General features: G+C 38.8%; 1 protein-coding gene across 1 annotated transcript; it reads right to left on the reverse strand.

Moving 5' to 3' along the window:
• Window positions 1-260: 260 nt before the first annotated feature.
• LOC103101878 (cation channel sperm-associated auxiliary subunit TMEM249-like) lies at window positions 261-6464 on the reverse strand. The gene is made up of 6 exons (XM_007488767.3): window positions 6320-6464; window positions 5760-5907; window positions 5450-5544; window positions 3485-3680; window positions 2365-2450; window positions 261-656 (listed from the first exon to the last, which is right to left on the reverse strand). Exons 1-6 carry the CDS (start codon window positions 6407-6409, stop codon window positions 465-467), a joined length of 807 nt encoding a protein of 268 aa, XP_007488829.2. The 5' UTR covers window positions 6410-6464; the 3' UTR covers window positions 261-464.
• Window positions 6465-16867: the final 10403 nt, after the last annotated feature.

Consider the following 16867-nt stretch of genomic DNA (forward strand, 5'->3'; position numbering starts at 1 on the left):
TTGGAAAATAAAATTTAATATTGATATTAGTTTATTAGCTATTATTTCTTTGGATGTATTAAGACGTTCCTTCTTTATCTTTTTATATTTTGTGAATGTTTATACTGACTTTATCTGATAGCATGATTTCAATTATTTTTTGAATCACTTGATAGTTAATGTTTCCCTACCCCTTCAATTTTATCTTAAGTATGTCTCCTTGTAAAAAGAATAGGACATCATATAAATGTGTTGTTAAATGACAAAGACCACTTAGAACATTATGGAGGTGGGAGGAACCAGTTTTATTGAGGGGGGGGATGAGCAGGGATAGGCCTCAAACCCTCATTACCCAGGGGTAGTAAGGGCTACAGGTGGGAAAATAGACAGGGAAGTAAAAGACCTAAGACATTTGGGTGGGATGTTGAGGAAGGGGGATGGGAACTGTGGGGCCACTCTTTCACCACAATCCATGTTGGCTGTTCTCAAGCCTCGTCATCATCTTGATACTGGCTAACCCGAGGTTTATAGCCAGCCAAGTTGCGTTTGGTAATTCCAGGGCTGTATAGAGATCCCAGTGGCCAGTGGCGGATAACATGGCGGTAGGACAAAGATGAACAGTCAAAGTAGTTCAAGTTCAGTTTGCGAGCCATATGGCGACCCAGGAATTCCAATTGCTGGAGAGGCAAAGAGGAGGACATAAGGGGAGGGGGACAGGACTTTCCTGTGGGGAACAGGGGCCCAGAAAGATCTAGAACTTGGTCTCTTAGAGCCCAATCTTCAGGGACATGAGCCCTTGGCCTTGATTCACTGAGGAATCTTGGGAAAGGCCCTTCCTTTCCCTCTCTGCACCTATCCTCTCATATTTAAAATAGGTATAGTGTGGGAGTGTGGTTTTGTTTTCAAGAACTTTTAGGCTTCCTTGGGCTAGGAGAGAAAGAATGTGAGCCAAGGAGTCAGGAGTTGGAAGCTTTCCCCTCTAAAGAATGTGGACCCTTGGCTCTCTCCTCCACTGACTGATATGGGCTCATAGACTAGAAAATAGTGGAGCCACGTGCTAGAGGGCCCTAGGGGAGGCCAGATCCACTGGCCCTGGTGGCTCCTGTTCTTCCACAAGGCTCACAGTCCCCCAGTCCTCATAGGAACTAGGGTCCCCACTCCAGGACCCTAGGCAGCATCCTCTATCCAAGAACTCAGCAAATATGAGGCTGGATGTAGCTTTCTGTGTATATGCACATACGTGAACGACTGCTGTGTGCTAGAGAAAGTCACTGTTTGTCATGAGCACACCATGGCTGTGTGTGACCCTGAAGCTCTGACCATTTCACCCTCTTACTTTCTCTCTCCTTGTTGCCCTCTATTTCACCTTCTCGTTCTTTCTCTATCTTTCTTTTCTGCTGCTTCTTCCCCTTTCTCTGTCCCTCACTTTTTGTTTCTTTTTCTGTCTCTGACCTAAATTATTCTGACTTTTAACTGATCACTCTGCCTCTGTTCAACCTGGCCTGAACCAATTTTTGCAGCCTTATTGGACGTTACTTCCTGAGTTCTGTGATCTAGCCAACTTTTTCTCCCTCTTCTTCACACACTTATAATAAAAATAACAATAGTAAACATTTAAAAAATCATATTAATAATAATAATGCCCTAAAATATGTGTATCACTTTAAGATTTGGAAAGAACTTGATAAATATTTTCACGACAATTCTGGGAGGTGAGAGCTATTAATATCTCCACTTTATAGATGAGGAAACTGAGGCAACACTCTGTCTCCATCTCCAGCCCTTTGCATTGGTCATATTGCATGCCTGGAATGATCTCTCGATTTATCTCCACTTTGTAGGAAAGTCCTTCTCTTCCTTTGAGGCGACATTTCCTGAATGAGGTCGTTCCTGACTCCAAATTGCTTGTACCCCCTCACCACCAAGTTAACTTCTCCTTAAGTGTCGTATATGTGTGAAGTTGTTCACTTTATATCGATGTCGAGTGTATTTTCATGGACTCTCATCTCTCCCAGTGGAGGATAAGCTCGATTTGAGTAGGGAGCCATTCAGGCCTTGATTTTGTGTCTCTAGGAACTAGCACGGTTCCTGCCATATAATAATAGGCACTTAATGAATGCACACTTGTGCATCTGGTTTGGCCTGATTTGACCACAAAGGATCCTCATTGTAAAAATCTCTTCTATGCACTGTGGGTTATTGGATGCAATGCAAATGGCTAGTGATGTGAGGGGCCAGAGAGTCATGGGGGCAACCAGGGTGTAAGCAGGTTAGGAGGAGGGAGAGGACATCATCACAGAGAGAAGTGAAGATGGTCAGCAGGGCAGGGGAGGGGAGAAGTCGGGAGAAAGCCCAGGGATCAGGAGAGGGTGGTCAAGTCCTTACCTCATAATGTTCTGACAGCTTAACCAGCACCAGTGGCTCCAGTTTGTAGCCACAGAAGACCAGTTGGAAGAAGTACCTGCCATAGGCTACAGAGGGAGAAGGCATCTCAGTGCTACCCTAGCTGGCAGCCAGGGACTCCCCCTCCTCCCATTTCCCCCACCTTAGAAGTAAAAGGGGAGAGGCAGCTCTGCAGCATAGTGGCTAGAGAGCCAGGCCTGGAGTTGGAAGGTCTTGGGTTCCAGTGTGGCTTCAGACACTTCCTGACCCTGGGCAAATCACTGAACCCCAATTGTCTAGCCCTCTCCACTCTTCTGCCTTTGAATCGAAATAGTAATCATTATAAGACAGAAGGTAAAGTGTGTTTGTTTTTTAAAGAAGATGAAGTAACAGGGGACCTGAGACCTGTTCCCTACTCTTAGTTCTTAGTCCATCCCAAGCCCTATCTCCACGCTCTCAATTTCAATCCTTGATTCCCTGTTTTTGTATCTGCTCTTACTTCACAATCCTGTTCTAAGTTTTTTGACTCTGTCTTCATTTTCCACATCCCTGTTTCCTTCTTCATCTCCCTGGCCTTGGCCCAAGAACCTTCTGATCTCTCACCCCTTGCCCAGTTCCTTGGACATGTTCTCAGTTCCCTTTCCTTATCACAGTGCCACAGACCCTATTATCAATACCTTAGTTCCACTGATCCCTTCCCCACAATCCCATCTGTTTTTAACTCCCTGGTTTCATTCCTAACTTCAACACATGACGTCCCACTTTCTGGACCTGACCTGAGCTCCTTTTTCTTTTACCAGCTTCTTAACTCTGCCCTTAGCTCCCTTTTCCAGCCCAGTTTCCTGAACTCATTTTTTAGCTATTGGGTTCTAGCTCCCTCTTTCTCTCTATATATATAGTTCCATGACTTGAAGCCCTTGCCTTTATTCCTCTGACTCTCTAGGTTCTTGTCTGTTTCCAATTTCCCATCCTAATTTCCAGTATCTTTGTCCCAGTGCCTGGCTCATTAGCCCTGTCCCATCCTAGACCCCAACTTACTGTTCCTCTGGTCTCTGTCCCCAGGTAGCCTGACTCCATTCCCACCTCCCAGTCAGACTCTTTGCTCCCCAGCCATGTTGAATACCATCAGATTTCACAGCAAGGCGAATGTAGACACGGTGCATGGGTCCTTGACACACAGTGCGTCCTTGGATGGAGAAGTGGTACATCCCACGAGTATGGTTCAAGATCAGGCGGCGCTTTGGTATTGATGACAATATGAGCCACAGACCAATACCTATTCCGTAGGCGGGGAAACCCCATGTCTGCTGACTGCCCACCTGTAGTCCCAAGGTTAATTATAGAGACATCATCAAAAATCCAGAAAAGGGATGGAAGAGGGTAGAAGGTGGATGGACATGAGGAAGTAGGATATAAAAGGGCATATAGGGAAGATAGAAGGGAGATAATTCAAGGCTTCAGCATAGCTTTGGCTTTAGCAGTTCAGATTGCTTCCCATCCACGTTTTCTTAGTCTGTGCCATACTTATCAATTTCTTCTCATTGGTTTGCCCACAAAGAATCTGGAAATGTGCTGGAGGTTTCTTTTTAGGTCTTTTACTATTTCATAGGAACCAACATTCTATTCATCTATTATCTTCTCTTCTGGCTAGGTGACTAACCGGACCTCCATTTCCAACCCTGCATTATCTAAACTGATATCTTCATGCCACTTCTTGTAAGAAAATCATATGGTATGGTCTAATTATGTCTATTGGATATCTCTTCTTTGACTTTTGGGACACCCAAAATTTTGATTCCTCTATGATTGTGATTTTGATGTGGGCTGAAATGTCCCACCAAATCCTTCCAGGTAGATGTAAACAATCAAAAGAACATGGAAACAATAACTACTTTATTAGTATGGAGCCACATTTCAGATAAGATGTATGGGTTGCTTAGATTTACAAGTATGAGAAAACTCCTTACATCAATCTTTAGACATAACCTGGGCCCTTGGCTAGGGGCCTCTTACAGGTGCTTCAGTCAAAAACTGATGTCTGTTCTATGTAGTGTTTGTAGCTCTTTAGAAAATGTTTCATTCTGGGAACAAAGCACAGCTTGAAAAGTTCTCCTTCAACCAGGTTTTCCCCCACATAAGGTCAGATTAGTTTTCCAGATGTTCCTATTTGTGGATGATATTGTGTCAAGTCACAAAATACTTCAGAGTCTCTCCAAGTATAACGTGACCACACTATTGGCCAAACAATCCACAAAAGAAAAACCAGGTGGATGAAGAATGCTTATTGCCTAGTATGACATGTAATTGGAAGGGAAACCCACAGGGCTCATCTATCAGTACACAAATCTTGAACAGGCAGGGTAGATGAATAAGGATGTGGACCCAGAATCAAAATGTAAGAAGAGAGTAAGCTGGGCTGCATTTGGGTAGTTGAACAATGGTCCCAAGTTGATCTTTGATACAAAAACTCATCTAAGGTGTCACAGTGGGAAAAGCACCAAACCTGGAGTCAGGAACACCTGAGTTCAAATTGAGCCTCAGATACTTACTATCTGTATGACCCTGGACATGTGCCTTATCTTCTTTCTGCCTCAGTTTCCTCCTCTGTAAATGGGAAATTATAGTAGCACCTACCTCCCAGGGTAGTGGTGAAGATCTAATGAGGTAGTGTTAGTAAAGTGCTTTGCAAGCCCTTAAGGCATCATATAAAGGGCTAGCTGTAATGATTGTGATCTTCTTAACACCCAGTGTCTTCTGGTGATTCTCCAAGGTGGTGAATCATGGAATATCACAGTCTAGGAAGAATCAAAATCATGGGTGACACAAAGGATCACAGAGAAAAATATCATGCCTGGTCTGATTCAGCATAAAGTATATCAGTAGAGAAAATGTAGGATTGAAAGGGAGAAAGCCTGGTCATGGATCCAGAATGAGGGACAAGAGATACCCAGCCTGAGGGCTTCACAGGGAATAGATGAGGAGGGCATAGGTGAGAAAGGAGGAGGTAGGTGAGAATGTGGGAGCAATAAGAAAGAAGAGTCAAAAGAGGATATGGAAAATATATAAGGAGATAGATGGGGATTCCTACCTTAGTGAAAATCCCAAGGCTCAAGAGTAGAACGCAGACTAAAAAAAGCAGAGTCCCCTTCCACAAGGTGTCCTGGTAATAGTCTAGCACATAAACTGTTGGAACAGCAGGTAGAGTGTTAGATCAGAGTTGTCTTCTGTCCTTTCACCTGTCCACTTTACTGATACCTCTTGTCTTCTCTTGTCTGGTTTTTGCCTTTCCCTGTGTCCCCTCTGTTCCCCATGTTCCAGTGTGTTCCCATATCAGCTGCCAGTGACCTGTTTCCCCCTCACCTCCCTCTCTCCCTGATGTTCCCAGCTCCCTACTTCACCATTAGGCTGCTGCTGAAAGAAGGGATAGAAAGGATTTTGCTTGAGCTTCTTGGCAAGACTGCGCTCAGTGCTGAAGTAGCCAATTTCCCATAACTCAAAACCAGTGCCCCCAGTGCCAGTGCCAGGGATATGGATTGGCTTGGGGCCCTGAAAGAGAAAGGAAGGGCATGAGGAGAAGACATTAGGTCATCAGGTCATCAGAAGAGGTGGGGGATATTGGGAAAGAACTGGAAAAGGGCAGGAGAGGAGAGAATGTAGAAAACATCAGGATGAAGACATGAAGGAAAGGATGGAGGGAACAGAAAAAAGGCAGGTTCACAGAGTGAAGATAAGGAGAAGGACTAGAGAGCAGGATCAAATGAGGACGACAGGGTAATAATAGCAGGGAGAATGGGCCTCACAGGCAGGACAGACACTTATAGAGAAGATGGGTTCACAAGGAAAGCATGAGACGATGGGATAGATGAGATGAAAGAGAGAATAGGGTCCCTGAGTAAGGACTGGGTTAGAGAGGGAAGAAGGAGCTAGCTTCTCTGATCCAGAATGCCTTTGGACATACCCGAGAGAAGAATTCCATGATCACAGGTGTGGGATAGATAAAGCAGCTGGAAAAGCAGTTACCCTGAGGGTTAATTTGAATGAAAGACATGGGTTCTAGAAGGGCAAGTTGAATCCTGGATTGTCTGAGACTTCTAGAATCATCAGACCTTGTCTTCTGGTGGAAGTTAGAACAATCTTTCACCTTATTCACAGGATGACACAGAACATCAGAACTGGAAGAGACTGTCACTAGCCACCTAATCCAACTGTTACCTGAACAAAAATTCTCTCTAAAACATGCCTGGTAAGTGGTCATCCAGGCTTTACTGAAAGGTCTTGTGGAAGATGGAGTCACCTCTGTACAAGAAGTAGTCTATTTCATTTTTTTTAACATTATTTTTATTTGGTCAATTTCAAACATTATTCCTTGGATACAGAAATCATTTTCTTTTCCTCCCCACCTCCCCCGACACCCCTCCCATAGCTGACGCGCAATTCCATTGGGTATTATATGTGTCCTTGTTCCGGACCCATTTCCTTGTTACTGGTATTTGCACTAGGATGTTCATTTGGAGTCTACATCCCCAATCATATCCCCTCGACCCCTGTAGTCAAGCATTTGCTTTTCTTTGGTGTTTTTATTTCCACAGGTTTTCTTCTGCTTGTGGATAGTGTTTTTTCTCATAGATCCCTCCAAATTGTTCAGGGACATTGCATTGACACTAATGGAGAAGTCCATTACACTGGATTGTACCACAGTGTATCAGTCTCAGTGTACAATGTTCTCCTGGTTCTGCTCCTTTCGTTTTGTATCACTTCCTGGAGGTTGTTCCAGACTCCATGGAATTCCTCCACTTTATTATTCCTTTTAGCACAATAGTATTCCATCACCAACAGATACCACAATTTGTTCAGCCATTCTCCAATTTATGGGCATCCCCTCATTTTCCAATTTTTGGCCACCACAAAGAGCACAGCTATGAATATTCTTATACAAGTCTTTTTCCTTATTATCTCTTTGGGGTACAACTCCAGCAGAGCTATGGCTCGGCCAAAGGGTAGACAGTCTTTTAGAACTCTTTGGGCATAGTTCCAAATTGCCCTCCAGAATGGTTGGATTATTTTACAAGTCCACCAGCAATGCATTAATGTCCCAACTGTGCTACATCCCCTCCAGCATTCATTACTTTCCTTTGCTGTCATGTTAGTTAATCTGCTAGGTGTGAGGTGATACCTCAGAGTTGTTTTGATTTGCATCTCTCTGATTATAAGAGATTTAGAACACTTTTTTATGTTCTTATTAATGGTTTTGCTTTCTTTGACTGAGAATTGCCTATTCATGTCCCTTGGCCATTTATCAATTGAAGAATGGCTTGATTTTTTGCACAATTGAGTCAGCTCTTTATAAATTTGAGTAATTAGACCTTTGTCAGAGGTTTTTCTTATGAAGATTGTTTCCCAGTTTGTTATTTCCCTTCTGATTTTGGTTACATTGGTTTTGTTTGTACAAAACCTCTTTAATTTGATATAGTCAGAATTATTTATTTTACATTTTGTGGCTTTTTTTTGTCTTGCTTGGTTTTAAAATCTTTCCCTTCCCAAAGGTCTGACATGTATACTATTCTGTGTTCATATAATTTACTTATTGTTTCCTTCTTTATGTTCAAGTCATTCACCCATTCTGAGTTTATCTTGGTGTAGGGTGTGAGGTGTTGATCCAAACCTAATCTCTCCCACACTGTCTTCCAATTTTCCCAGCAGTTTTTATCGAATAGTGGATTTTTGTCCAAAAAGCTGGGACCTTTGGGCTTGTCATAGACTGTCTTGCTGAGATAACTTACCCCAAGTCTATTCCACTGATCCTCCTTTCTGTCTCTTAGCCAGTACCAAATTGTTTTGATGACCACTGCTTTATAGTATAGTTTGAGATTGGGGACTGCAAGGCCACCTTCCTTTGTATTTTTTTTCATGATTTCCCTGGATATCCTTGATCTTTTGTTCTTCCAAATGAACTTTGTTATGGTTTTTTCTAATTCAGTAAAAAATTTTTTTTGGAAATTCATTGGGTATGGCACTAAATAGATAGATAAGTTTGGGTAGGATGGTCATTTTTATTATGTTAGCTCATCCTACCCATGAGCAGTTAATGTTTTTCCAATTGCTCAGATCTCTATTTCATTTTAAGATAGCTCTAGTTAATAGGAAATTTTTCCTTATGTGAAGCCTGAAACCTGTCCATCTGTAATATTGATCCATTATTCCTAGTTCTGTGAAGTAGACGCCAGTAAAAAAAAAAAGTCTCATAATCTCTTTTTCCACATGAAAGTCTTTTAAATACTGGAAGAGTTTTTCATTCATGCCTCAGTACTTCTTTGGGAATCTGTAATTTCCTGACATTACACTCTTTATCTCCATTTCCAGAGTTTCCCCGCCTAATTTTAATTCAATCCCTGCCCCACCAAATTACATGTAAAAAGAGTTATCAACATTTTTCAAAGAATATTGTCTCAAATTCCCACCCCTCCCTCTTTCCTCACCCCAAACCTCACTCTCCAGTTGAGGTAGTAAGCAATCTCATATCGATTCTGTCAGTGAGATATCTATTGATCCCATGTTTGATCATGTAAAACATTTTCTCTTATCAATCCTTTCGTGGAAGGAAACTCAAAAGAAGAAACAAGATAGAAAGTTAAAAATGTTTCTTTGATCTCGATTCAGACTTCATCAATTCTTTCTGCTGAGAATAGCTAAATTATTTATTCATTGTACTGCATTTTTTTTACAGTGTACAAAGTTCTTCTGGTTCGGTTTATTTCACTCTGCTTCAGTTTGTGTAAATCTTTACAGGTTTTTGGAAGTCCTTCTGATTGTCATTTCTTACTGCACAATAGTATTCCATTACTGTTATATACTATGACTTAGTCATTCCCCAGTTGATGGTTGTCCCCTCGCTTTCCATTTCTTTACCTCCACAAAAAGAGCGATTCTTTATCTATTTAGGATACAAACCTCGTAATGATATTGTTGAGTCAAAGGGTATGTACTGATTTATAGCCCTTTGAGCATAGGTCCAAATTGCTTTTCAGAATCATAGAATCAGTTCATGATTTCACCAACAGTGCATTAGTGTCTCAATTTCCCCACATTCCCTCTAAATTTTGTCATATTCCTTTTCTTTCATAATAGCCATTCTGATAAGTGATAAATGGTACCTTGGAATTACTTTAATTTGCATTTCTCTAATGAATAATGATTTAGAACATTTTTTTCGTAACTGTCAAGAGCTTTAATTACTTTGAGAATTGTCTTTTATATCCCTTGACCATTTATCAATTGGGAAATGACATATTTTTATGTATTTGATCCATTTCCCCATGTATTTGAAAAATGAGGCATTTATTAGAGAGACATGTAAAAAAAATTTCCCCATCATTCTTACTGTGCATTACTTTCCATACCATTTCTCTCTGTTTAGTTTCTGATCCCCACTTCCTTCAGTTTGCCCTCTTTTCTATCAGCCCCATTCTTCTTCTTTTATTCCTTTCCTCTCCTGGTTTCTTGTAAGGTAAGATAGATTTCTACACCCAATGGATGGTGTATGTTCTGCCCTCATTGAGCCAGTACTGAGGACAGTAAGGCTCACATGCTCTCTTCCCACCTCTCCCATCTTCTCCTCCATGGTTAAAGGTCTTTCACACCAATTTTATGCATGATAATTTGCCCCATCCTATTTTTTCCTCTCCCTTCCCCCAATGCATTCCTTTTTCTCATGTCTTAATTTTATTTTCTTTTAATATCATTCCATCATATTCAACTCAAACCTCTTGCCCCCTGTCTAGGTAGACACCTAACTACCCTAATGTGACAAAGTTCTTAGGAGTTACAAAAATCATCTTCTCTTGTAAATCATTTAGCCTTTTAATTAGACATTATTGAATGACTTTTGATTTCTCTTTGATGTTTACCTCCTTATGCTTCTATTTGAATCTTGTGTTTGTGAGTAAAATTTTCCATTCAGCTCTAGTTTTTTCATCAGGAATGTTGGAAAATCTTCTATTTATTGAATACCCATTTCCCCCCGTCCCCCGAAGAATTATGCTCAGTTTTTCTGCACAAGTGATGTTTGGTTTAATCCAAGATTCTTTGTCCTTTAGAATATCATATTCTAGATCCTCCAAAATTTTAATGTGGAAGCTGCTAGATTTTGTGTTATCCCAACAGGGCTCCAGAATAGTTTATTTCTTTCCTTTTGACTGCTTACAATATTTTCTCCTTGACTTGGGAGTTGTAGAATTTGACTATAATATTCCTGGGAGTTATCCTTTTTGGAATTCTTTCAGAAGGTGATTAGTGGATTCTATTTTGCCCTCTGGTTCTAGAATATCAGGGCAGTGTTCCTCAATAATTTCTTGAGAGATGATGTCTAAACTCTTTTTTTGATCATGGTTAAATAATTCTTAGATTATCTCTCCAGGACTTTTGTCTCAGGTCAGTTGTTTTGCCCATGAGATAATTCACATTTTCTTCTATTTTTCATTCTTTGGACTTTGTTTTATTGTTTCTTGACATCTCATGAGTCATTAGTTTCCACTTGCAAAGATCTAATTTTTAAGTGGTATTCTTGGTATTCTTGAGTAAGCTCTTGTACCTATTTTTCCATTTGACCAATTCCACTTTTTAAAGAGTTGTTTTCTTCAGTGAATTTTTGTACCTCTTTTTGAATATTACCAATTCCTTCTTTTAAGAACTTCTCTTAAGTGCATATTTTTCAGTTGTGTATATCTTTTCCCATTAGGCCATTTATGCTTTTCAAGAAGTTCTTTTCTTTATTGTAGTTTTGTGTCTCTTTTATGAATTCACATATTCTTTTTGTTAAGACAGTCATTTCTTCAATATTTTTTGTGCCTCCTTTACCAAGCTACTTGGTCTTCTTTCATGATTTTCTTATATCACCATCCTTTCTTTTTCCAATTTTTCTTCTACCTGTTAAGCCACCTCCCAATTGATGGATATCCCCTCAGTTTCCATTTTTTTTGTCACTACAAGATGCACTGCTATAAACAATTTTGAACAAAAGGTCCTTTTCCTTTTTATTTTTTAATTTCTTTGGAATACAGACCTTGTAATAGTACTGCTGGTTTCAAAAAATTGGACACTTTTATAACTCTTCAAGCATAGGCTATAGTTATTTTAAATTTAATTTCTCTTTCTAGCTCTGTTTTGTTGGCTTTGTGTTGTTGGGTTATTTTATATTATATAACTTTACCCAAAATTGTTCATTGTTTCAACTAGTTGACTCTCTACGGTTCTCTAAAGTGTGCCATCATAGCATGTACAAAAAGTAATAGTTTTATTTCCTCATTGCATATGCTCAATTTGTTTTTCTTGACATTGCTATAGCTATCATTTCTAGTATAATATTGAAGGACTTAGAGTTTATTTCCATTAAAAATCATGTTTACTTTGGAATTAGGTATTACTCAGTCTTTGCTTATATTCTCAGATACTTTATAACATATTTAAGGAACATTGTTCCTTAAATGATTGGCAGAATGTACTTGTAATCCTTTCCCACCCCCACCCCCACCCCTAAATTTCTCATTAATGGCATAGTCAATTTCTTTTTATAAGAAAAGGTCATCTATATTTTTTCTTTCCTTGAAACAATGAACAATTTTAGCAAAGCTACAAGATACAAAATAAATTCATATAAATGATTAGCAATTCCATTTACTACTCCACCAACAGAGTTCAACAGCAAGAGATAAAAAGGAACTTCCATTTAAAATAACTGTAGCCAATATAAAACACCCTAGAGTATACTTACCAAAACAATCTCAGCTACTATGTGAACATAATTACAAAACACTTCACACAAATAACATCAGACCTAAACTATTGGGAAAATAGTCATTGCTTATGAATACCCCACACCAATATAATAAAAATGATAATCTTACCAAAATTAATTTATTTTTCTAGTCACACACCAATCTACCCAAAAATTATTTTCTAGAACTACAAAAAATAATAATAATAAATCAATTGGAAGAAAAGGTTAAAATTATTAAAGGAGTTAACAAAAAAAATGAAGGAATGTTGCCTAGCTGTACTAGATCTCAAACTACAGTATAAAACTATAATCACTAAAACAGTCTGGTACTGGCTAAGAAATAGAATTGATCTGGAATAGGTTAGGAAATTAACACAGGGAAATTAGTGACCAAAGCAATTTAGTGTTCAATAAATGCAAAAATCTAATGTATTGGGAGAATTCACTAATTTATGGAAAAACTTCTGGGAAAACTGGAAAGCAATATGGTAGAAATTAGGCATAGACCAATATCTTACATCATATACCAAGATAAAATCAAAATGGTTACTTGAAATCATAGTCACTAGAAATAAAGAGACACACCATAAACAAATTAGAGGAACATAGAAAAGTTTACTTGTCTTATGTTTACATAAAAAAAGTTTACAGTCTTATGGATAATAGAAGAATTTATGACCAAACAAGATATAGAGAACATTATAATAAATGAAACAGATAATTTTGATTATACAAATCAAAAAGTTTCTATAAAAACAAATTCAATGTAACCAAGATTAGAAGGGAAACAATAAATGGGAGAAAATTTTATAGCAAATGTCTCTGGCAAAGGTCTAATTTCTCCAATATAGAGAGAATTTAGTCCTATTTATAAGAATACAAAGCATTCCCCAATTGATAAATGGTCAAAGGATATGAACAGGCATTTCTCAGAAGAATAAATTAAAACTACCTACAATCATATGAGGAAACACTCCAATTACTTCTGATTAGAGAAATACAAGTGTAAACAACTCTGAGGTACCACCTCACACCTATCACAGTGACTAATATGATCAAAAAGGAAAATAATAAAAGTTGGAGATGTAATGAGGAAAGGAGAGAAATGGGTGCAAACAGGTAAGAGAAAGGATATTGCACAGAGATCAGTGAGATCAGTGTGCTGGATATTACTGCATGCTATGGAACTGGAGACCTTGTTCTGGAATGTGAAGAATATATAAAAGTGGACACAGAGAGCAGCCAAGAAGCTTTTGGACTTCCTGTTGGGGAAACAGCCTGAAGCTGGTTACTTCCTCCCACTGAGGAGAGGTTTGGTTTGCTATCCCTTTGAAGTCAAAGCTACCTCTCCTGTTGTCCAGTTGGATAAATCCAGCCTACTTTGTGATCCACTCATGTTCCAGTGTCCTGAGAGAGTGTTCCCAAGTGCTGTGAAGATCTCTGCTTGCAAGCCAGTAAATTGTCTGTGGGGAAAGGCCTGAAGCCAACTTGGGACTAACCTGAAGAGGGTTGATCCCTGAGATAAAGGGTCAACCCAAACTACTCTGAAAGACTATAAATCTTACCTAATTTTGTCTGGGAGGATTAGTAGCATCAGGTAGTCAGATAGCCGGGGAATTTTAGACAGTCAGTGTAGGGATTTTAAGGAGCATGGAAGACCAGAAGAAATCCCTTTGTAGGGGATGTAGCAGGGAAATTAGCTAGATCCCTTAGATTAGGGTGTCCTACTTTCTTTAATCCTCCCTTTCATCATACCATGTTTATTTATTTTTTTAATTTTTTAAAAATTTTATTTAATTATATGATTTAGAATATTTTCCCATGGTTACAAGATTCATGTTCTTTCCCTGCCCTCCCCCCCCCACCCCTTCCAGTATCTGATGCACAATTCCACTGGGTTTAACAGGTGTCATTAATCAAGACCCACTTCCATATAATTAATATTTGCACTAGAGTGATCGTTTAGAGTCTACTTTTCCAGTCATATCCCCATCAAACAATGTGATCAAGTAGTTGTTTTTTTTTCTGTGTTTCTTTTCCCACAGATTTTCCTCTGCATATAGTATTCTTTCTCATATGTCCCTCTGAATAGTACTGGATCATTGCACTGCTGCTAGATGAGAAGTCCATTACATTCGATTGTACCACAGTGTATCAGCTTCTGTGAACAATGTTCTCCTGGTTCTGCTCCTTTCACTCTGCATCAATTCCTGGAGGTCATTCCAGTTCACATGGAATTCCTCCAGTTTATTATTCCTTTGAGCACAATAGTATTCCATTACTGAAGAGAGGATGGCAGTGCAGAGATCACTACTTGATCCTGACTTGAAGTCAGGAAGTCTTTCTCACATTCCATTCTTTTTCTGAGGTCATATCAGCAGAATACTCACACTCATACCCTCTATGTTTACTCCTTTTAACTACCCTAATGATGATAAAGTTCTTAGAAGTTACATGTATCATCTTCCTAAATAGCAAAGCAAACAATTTAACTTTATTGAGTCCCTTATGATTTCTCTTTCATTTTTACCTTTTTAAAAAATTTCTCTGGAGTCTTGTGTTTGAATGTCATAATTTCTACTCATATCTAGTTTTGTTCATCAAGAATACTTCAAAGTCCTCTTTCATTAAATAGTCAATTACTCCACTATAGGATTACATTCAATTTTGCTGGCTAGTTTATTTTTGGTTATAATTCTAGCTCCTTTACCTTTCTAATCCAAATCCTTCATTCCTATATGGTAAGTTGTAGCTGTTAAGTCTTATGTGATCTTGATTTTAGCTCCATGATATTCTTTCTTTCTGACTACTTGCAGTATTTTCCCTGTTGACCTGGTAACTCTGTAATTTGGATATCATATTCCAGGGAATTTTCCTTTTGGAACTTCTTTCATGAGGTAATTGATGGATTCTTTCGATCTCTACTTTGCCTTCTGTTTCTACAATATTTGGATATTTTCCTTTATAATTTCTATACACATGTAAACCAGATCAAATGTTTGCTAACTCTGGGAGGTGGGAGAGATAGGAGAGGAGGGAAGGAGATAAATCACATCATATAACTTTAGAAATTTTATGTGGAAAGTTGTTATTACATGTAATTCATAAAATAAAATATCTTTATAATTTCTTGAAATATAATGTCCTGGCTCTCTTACTGTCATGGATCTCAGGTAATCTAATAATTCTTAAATGATCTCTCCTCAATCTATTTTCCAGGTCAGCCATTTTTCCAATAAGATATTTCACTTTCTTCTTCTATTTTTCAGTCTTGATTTTGTTTTTATTATTTCTTTTAATCTTATGGAGTTTTTCTTCCACTTGGCCAATTATAATTTTTAAGAAGTTCTTTTCTTCTACAGTTTTTCTTCTTTAACAGATTTTGTAATTATTTTTGTTGTTGTTGTTTACTTTGTTTAAAACCCTTACCTTTTATCTTAGAAACAATAAGTATTGGTTCTAAGGCAAAAGAAGGGTAAGGACTAAGTCATTGGAGTTAAATGACTTGCCCAGTCACACAGCTAGAAAGTATCTGAGTATAGATTTGCATCTAGAACCTCCTGCCTCCAGGTCTGGCTCTCTTTTCTCTTTCATTCTCTTTTCATAATTTTCTTGCATTGTTATACTTTTTTCCCAATTTTTTCTACATGCTTAGATTTAAAAAAAAATAATCTCTTTGCTCCTTTTTCATCTCTTTCTTTAGCTCTTCTAAAAAATCTTGTTGGACTTAGGTCTAATGTATATTTTTATTTGCAGGTTTGTTTGTTGACATTTTTCAAGTCATTGTCTCCTCTGAGTTTGTGCCTTGAGTTTCTCTGTCATCACAGAACATTTTTACAGTCAGGTTCTTTTTTGAGTGGGTTTGTTTGCTCCCTTTTTCAAGCCTATTTCTTAACTTTGGACTTTATTTTAAAGTTGAGCTTTTCTCGCTTCTGGGATGGGGGGGATGATGGCTAGCCTGAGCATCTGTAGCTGAATCTCAGAGTCTATAGATTTTCAGTGCTTTCAAGGTGGTGTGATCAAGGGAGAGTTCTGGTCACAGTCCTCCTAGTCTGTCCTCTGGTTCTTACCCAGGTAGGACCTCTGCTCTCTTGTAATCATAGACCTTAATTACTCCTCTTCACCCTGAAACTGAATGAAGGGCAAAAGAACTGCCAATTGTGCCTAATCTTCTCTTCTGTGTTAACAGGGTCTGGCCAGGTGAGTACTCCTGGTGCCACCACTACTCTTCTAACACTGCCCCCAGGTCCTGCATCTAACTGCACTTCCAACCAACCCCACCCTGATATTCACAGACCTCCCTTGTTGTCCTCCTAAGCTGTCCTGGACTTGAAAACCAAGTTTCTCTCGTTTTTTATGTTGTTGTCCCACTCAGAATTTGATTAGACATTTAAAAAATTTTGTTTAGAGACTTGTGTTGATAGAGCTCAGTAGCAATGCTTAATTCACCCTGTCTTTTTTTTTTTGGGCACCACTCTCATCAGTCTGCTCTTTTTTTTCCTTTTAAGCATTACCTTCCATCTTAGAATAAATACTGTGTATTGAATCTAAGGCAGAAGAATAATAAAGGCTAAGCAGTGTGGGTTAGGTGACTTGCCTAGCATCATGCAGCTAGGAAGTGTCTGAGGCCAGCTCTGAACCAAGGACAATATGTCTCTGGGCCTCAACCTAAGGAGCCACCTATTATCCCCCCATCAATCTGCTCTAACTTTGAGAGGCTTTTTTAGTTGCTAT

The sequence above is a fragment of the Monodelphis domestica genome, chromosome 3 (genome assembly GCF_027887165.1).
Source record: "Monodelphis domestica isolate mMonDom1 chromosome 3, mMonDom1.pri, whole genome shotgun sequence".
Lineage (NCBI taxonomy): Eukaryota > Metazoa > Chordata > Mammalia > Didelphimorphia > Didelphidae > Monodelphis > Monodelphis domestica.

Excerpts from the sequence above, each read along its gene's own strand:
- LOC103101878 (XM_007488767.3), bottom strand. The coding sequence starts at position 6,409 with ATGTCTTTCATTCAAATTAACCCTCAGGGTAACTGCTTTTCCAGCTGC. Across the intron at positions 5,908-6,319 it reads TCATGGAATTCTTCTCTCGG|GGCCCCAAGCCAATCCATAT; the intron begins GTATGTCCAAAG and ends TTTCTCTTTCAG. Across the intron at positions 5,545-5,759 it reads CTTTCAGCAGCAGCCTAATG|TTTATGTGCTAGACTATTAC; the intron begins GTGAAGTAGGGA and ends CTGTTCCAACAG.